At 38.6% G+C, this 6,333-nt stretch overlaps 1 protein-coding gene across 4 annotated transcripts; it reads right to left on the reverse strand.

Annotated features, from left to right (window-relative positions):
- Window positions 1–246: 246 nt before the first annotated feature.
- arl4aa (ADP-ribosylation factor-like 4aa) lies at window positions 247–3,744 on the reverse strand. Of its 4 annotated transcripts, none has more exons than XM_041941746.1 (2): window positions 3,654–3,744; window positions 247–1,712 (listed from the first exon to the last, which is right to left on the reverse strand). In XM_041941746.1, exon 2 carries the CDS (start codon window positions 1,609–1,611, stop codon window positions 1,009–1,011), a length of 603 nt encoding a protein of 200 aa, XP_041797680.1. In that variant the 5' UTR covers window positions 1,612–1,712; window positions 3,654–3,744; the 3' UTR covers window positions 247–1,008. The 4 variants fall into 4 exon arrangements, with proteins under 4 accessions (XP_041797680.1, XP_041797681.1, XP_041797679.1 ...); XM_041941747.1 differs by lacking the exon at window positions 3,654–3,744 and adding an exon at window positions 2,967–3,081; XM_041941745.1 differs by lacking the exon at window positions 3,654–3,744 and adding an exon at window positions 2,869–3,076.
- Window positions 3,745–6,333: the final 2,589 nt, after the last annotated feature.

The raw sequence follows: 6,333 nt of genomic DNA on the forward strand, positions 1-6,333 counted from the left end.
AGCTCTTCAGCAGCTCCCCTGGGGGAACTAGTAGTTTAGTGCCTGGCTAAAGGGCACAAATGTTTTCACATACTGCTTGTTTCAGTAATCATCCCCCTCTGTGAATTCAAACAAGCTCCAAAGCTCAACCTGCCATCACCCAAACCAATTGAAGGTTTCAATCCTGAGCATCTTTGAGTACCTGCTTTTTAAACCCAAGCTCTTGAATATCAAAGTGGACATAATAATACCCTCCATACCACTGTCAACATTGCTCTAAATATGTTTTATTAAGCAAAACATAATGCAGAACCTGTCTAATGACAATGTGGCCAATGTGGACCAACTACAGTAGCATCTGTTGTATTTTGCTCAAACATTCTGTATAATCCAACACAGTATGCTCTATTTAAAAACTGTAAACTTCATACGAAGTGATAATCTAAAGTGCTTTAAAAAAATTAGCAATATAAGCCAGCAAACAAATCGATAATAATGCGATAATGCATGATAATACTTTTCTTTGACAAAGGAAGTCCAGTGTAAAAAAATCAACAAGTTATAACAACATATAAAACAGTAAATTAAATCAATGTATATTTCATTGCCCATCTGGTGTAATAATGATCAATCATTTACCAAATAACTCTTCAACTAGTCAAAGCCTTTGCTTAAATTATTTTTGGTAACATTGTTTGGAACAGCAATGAGCCATTCATGAAACATACAGCATCCTTAACTTCCATCACCCTTCCAGACCCCAAACCCTCAATGCTTTATAATCCATTTAAACTCTTTATAGCATATCCACACATATCTGAACCTTTCTCATCTTCATACTGTATTCCTTTATGTGTCACTTCCTGATCAACAGCATCATCACAAGACCGGGAATCCTAAATCTCAATTGTGGACTGATAAAACTCAGTATGTTGAATCTGGACCTGCAGTGGATGCCTGTGTCCACCCAGTAGAATATCCTTTGTTTCCTTCACAAATAACAGCAGACAAGTCCTTCTCATGACCAGTTTATCTCTTTTTCCTCTGCTGCCGGAGCACCTTCCTCCTTTTAAGGATCATGTCATGGAGTCTCTCCAGGCCCTCCCTGAGTCCGTCTCCTATGATGGCGCAGGCTGGCTGCAGGTGCCAGGGAGTTGCAGGGCCCAGTTCTTTCAGCGCCAGCAATTTCTCAATTTCAGCAAGTCCCAAAGAGTGCCTCAAGTCCTGTTTGTTGGCTACCACCAGCAGCGGCACACCCTGGTTTTCAGAGGTTTTGGCAATTTTATGGAGCTCCGTCTTGGCCTCCTCCATGCGCTCTGCATCCACAGAGTCCACCACAAAAATGATGCCATCCGTGCATCGTGTATATGACTTCCACAGGGGCCGAAGCTTCTCCTGACCGCCTACATCCCAGAAGTGGAAGGTCCCAGTCCTGTGGCCGCCCAGAGATAGTTTGACCTTCTCCGCATTGAACCCTTTAGTGGGCACTGTGTTCACAAACTCATTGAACTGCAGTCTGTACAGAACGGTGGTCTTCCCTGCTGAGTCCAACCCGAGGATGGCGATGTGGAAAGACTGGAAGAAGGGGATGCTTGAGATGAAGCTAGGTTGCTCTGACAATCCGTTCCCCATCTTTCCTCATGAGGAAGGACTGGCGATTTGGGAGATTTGATCCAATGGTCCAGCAATAATCCTCAGAGCCGCTGATATTCCAAAATGACTGCAGCAATTACCTGAAAGCATACTACATATATTACTGCAGGGGAAACACAGGCTTACAGAGGCAGATACACTTAAAGTCATGTGGCTTAATACACCAACTGTGGTCACAAGTGGTAATTACAGGATAATGGCACATTAGTATTTCCCAAGATTCTCTCGAGTCTGTTGCTTTAAAGAAATTATCATTTTGGTGATCTGTGTGAGCTAAAATGTAGTAAAGCAGTAGCACAAGTAGAGCAGAGTCATAAAGTCAACAAACTATAGTCTGCTAACATAAGCCACCATAAGCCATTGCTGTTACCAGACCAAGTAAGTCAGATCAATTTGAGCAAGGGTGCATTTTATCACTTATGAATTTCCAACTTTTCATTTGTAAGAGGAAGATGGTGCGATCTTCTCTTTCACAAGTTACAGTCTCACTTTAAAGCTGCATTCTTTAATAACAGTGGATGAGATCACTATGGGTAACGTGCTAGGTAGCTATATCAGTGAAAAAACACTTCTTACATAACACACCCAGCATGTAAAAAAAACAAATCTAATATTCTTGACTAATTATGTTGGCGACAGTTTAAGGTTAATTTTTCGGCTCTGTTAGAGGAGTTTCACATGCAACAATTTTCTGAGGAATGGTTTTTAATGTGGATGATGACCAAACAGATGAGGGTATAATTCAGGTTTCATTTCACTCAAAGTCCACAATCATGTGTCACTATCTATAAAATCCTTTATCGTTTATGACCATGAACAGACTTTTGAACAATATACTCTATCTAGCCTGATATCCCAGTGTCATTATACTGATATATTACCTGGCTGTAATGGAGCCAAAGCATTATGCAAAGTCCAGTGACAGAAAATTACTTTCATTTACTCCATACTGAAAGTCACACAACATGGAGTTTACAGCCACCTTACTGTGGTAACTTTAATTTAATCTTCTATGGTATCTCTGTAACATTCCCATAGAGGCCTAGTTTTGCTATGTTTTACTGTAATTTTGGTATGACATTTGATCTTTAATTGAATTAAAAACACAGTTTAGTTTCCAGTGACTGTATATTTTATCCGGATATGAGATTACATTAAATGTACCATAGACCGACAGGATTTACAGGGCAGGTGAACACATGCGTTTTTATGTCCAGTCCACATTTGGTTACCTACCAGTCTGAGCCATCTGTGGAGAAAACATAAAATGTAAATCCTCTCGGAACAGAGCCGCGGTCCTCTCGAGCCTCTACACTACCTGAAATTCAACTCACGGTGTATTTCCGCCTCGTATGTCGGCAACGACGACGGAAAATCCTTCCCCAGAAACAGGAGCACCCTCCCCGTCTGTCCGCGGTGTCCCAGTGTGGATCCACCGCTGATGACACTGCTGTCAGCCCGGATCAACGCCCACACCAACACTGTGGGCGCACGCGATTGGTGCGTGTAGTCAGTTCTCTGCCAGCGGATTGGCTTATACGACTGTCAATCGCGCGTCTGCCCGGGAACCAGGATCACCTGTTGCTCTGCCTATCACACCAGCTTACTTTTGATATTAATATGTTAACGTTATTGAGCCGCAAACAGGTTGTAGCCCATGTGTTTGAAGCTAGTTTTCTTTATTAAAAAGGACCGGGGAAGCAACAAAGGTACTTTTCATTTAAAAGTTCTATATTTATACGTTTTAAAATGTGCTTTTAACATGTGATGGCTTCTCAGAAAAGTAGCGGACTACCAAATTGCAGATACAGGATTATGACAGCAAATGTAGAGAGAAAGAGCCCAAAATATACCTACAGCCTCTTCTAATACAATTCAGGCCAGCTAGTCTACCAACCGCGGTGTTTTGTAGCACACATTAAACCATAAACGGACATTCACATAGTGTAGACACGCGGATAAGCTAGTAGCCGTTAGCAAACATTTGTAACCCGTAAAAGTAAGCTAACCTTTTAACTTACCGTTGATTCAGTTCGGTGAGTCAGCGTGTTTTCTCCTTTCTGTCCGGTGGTGTGTTTGTGGGGCGAGTGTGTGTGTGTGTCTGTGTGTGCGTAGAAACAGCGCCGCCCCATTCATCCGTGTGTTTTTCTTTGAAATGATTGGTCGGGGGGGCAGGAAAAGCACCACGCTGACCGCTCCATCATGCGTGAAGGATAACAAACAGTAACTGGTAGTGAAGGGAATTCAGGCTCTTTTTAGTGATCCAGATCAGTTGGCTCAGATCAGTTGTAAGAGCCGGCTCTTTTGGCTCCCATGCGGCTCTTTATTTAGTACCACTCCTGGCTACTTCTGCCCAATTGCCCAAAAAACAATGTTTTGACCTATGACTGGTGTGTATGCTCATATGCTCATATACCTCATAACCCTTAAAATTTCCAGAGCACCATAATTTAGCATTGTGCTTGGTATAAAAACCTTAAGTATTGTAAAATCACCAAAAACTCCTACAGATGTGTATTGAACATTTTATTTATGTCAAACTATATTTTGTATTTGGGCAATCTGCGCAACATATAAAGCATCACCATGTTTGGGTCTTAATGTTTTTAACATTTTATCAAGAGTGTTATAAGATCATCCTAATTTTTATTATTAATTTATACTAAAAGAGATGTTGACTTTCAGACCAAGGCTCTGGTCTGAAAGTCAGTATCTCTTTTTTTAAGACCCAAACATGGTGATGCTATATGTTCTTTCTTATCTTATTACCTTGTTTCTAACATGGGGGTTGCAATTCAAGTTTCATTGACATGTCATGCTCAATGACAATAAAGAAATCTTGATTCTTGAATCTTCACTTAAAGGAGCTGGCTCAAAAAGCTGACTCGTTCACGAACAACACACACATAACTAGTAACCAGCCCTCCAGCCAATGGCTTATATAAGATGTGTCTTTCCCTACTGTTTCAGGTCACAGTCGTTTGTGTGGTTTTACTTATTTTGTTTAGGTCAATAGGCTTACATAAAAATACTAATACAATAACAACACAGTTATTTAACATCTATTTTATCAGTATTTTTAGTCTTAAAAGTAATTTAAGGCCTTTTATACAAAACACAAACAATGATACAATAAAATTACCATAAAAGTCAATGATAATCATCAGATCATTTTCAGTTTGAGCTTAAAATCTGATTCTTGACCCATTTACAGCCACCTGATTCATTGCTTCATAGCTAATAAAACAAGTTACATGTGGTCCATTTTAAGTCATGTTGGTCACTCTTAATATCTCTGAAAGTTTCCCTAAAAACTACAGGAACAATATAATGAAAAGTAACAAAAAAACAACTAAATACAAATAGAATATGTACTAGCCACGCTGCAATAAGCTCAGAAAAACACATGGCAGCCTGTAGGTCATGTGGCTTAATACAGTGACTGATATTCTTTTCATTTTATATTTAGTCTGCAAGTTATGCACAGATGACTCTTTAAGCACATATGTGCAGCTATTTCAGATATGCTCTGAACATGTGCAGGCTCCACATGTTTATAATTCTTGGAGTACTGAATGAGCAGCTGTCAGTGGACCAGTGGGCTTCATAATGTGGTGTCATGACACCATAGTCTCTGCATGCCTTCTGCCATAAGCTCAAAGCTATACGAATCTCTGAATATGTCAGATGTGCTCAGTCCTTTTCAGTTCATTTTGTGCTCTCAGTTAATAAGTTAGTGTTTAGTGGTGGTAGAAGTTTTCAAACCCTTTACTTTATTACCAATACAACATGAAAATGTGAAACAAAAACATGTGAAATACTCAAAGTTAAACTCCTGCATTTAAAATCTCACTTCAGTACAATTTCAGAAGTATCATTGACTGGATGTAGTCAAAGTGTCAGAGGTAAAAGTTTTCATTCTGCAAACAAATGCCCAATTATATAATAGATATAATACTGATGTATCAAGTGTAAGCAGCATTTTTTGTAGCAGGTCAATTTGGAGCTAGTTTTAGTAGTTTTACAGTTAGCTAGTTTAGTCAATGCTTCCCAAAATACAAATCTAAAAAGTTACTTGTAAATATAGCTGTCAAGTAAATGTATTCAAGTAAAAAGTACAATATATCCCTCTGAATTGTAGTAGAGTAAAAGTATAAAGTAGCAATACTCAAGCAGAATTACAAGTGCCACAAAATTGTACTTGCATAAATGTACTTACTTTCCATCACTGGCTGAGTTACAACCCAACAATACCAATACTGAAACGTTTACAGTGGACATGATGTTCATAGGTATTTCATTTAAACTGTATTAAAACTAATGCAAATCCTGTAGTCACATGGAGGATAGTAAAAAAAAATCCAAAAAATCCAAAATATGCCAAGTTATTCAATATTAAGTAGATGTGAATCATAGTAAACTAACTATGACTAAAACATGCATTATCACTGACATGTAGTTGACTTCTTCCTTTCCTAAAGCTTCATCATTTCTTTTTTATTTTTATTTTCTTTTTTGCCTTGTTCTATGATCGTAACTACATCTCATCAAGTTTGTTTTGTTTTACATAATTTTGCTAGTTGAAATTTTATGCTTGTTCAACTTATTCCAATGGCTTAGTTTTCCACATTGCAAGCTTTAAAGAAAGCTAAATATACAGTACACATGTAAAAATATAAAATGAATTTAAAAAAGAGAGAG

The sequence above is a fragment of the Chelmon rostratus genome, chromosome 8 (genome assembly GCF_017976325.1).
Source record: "Chelmon rostratus isolate fCheRos1 chromosome 8, fCheRos1.pri, whole genome shotgun sequence".
NCBI classification, from domain to species: Eukaryota; Metazoa; Chordata; class Actinopteri; order Chaetodontiformes; family Chaetodontidae; genus Chelmon; species Chelmon rostratus.

Bases quoted from the DNA above. Each gene is read 5' to 3' on its own strand.
- arl4aa (XM_041941746.1), bottom strand. From the start codon at position 1,611: ATGGGGAACGGATTGTCAGAGCAACCTAGCTTCATCTCAAGCATCCCC.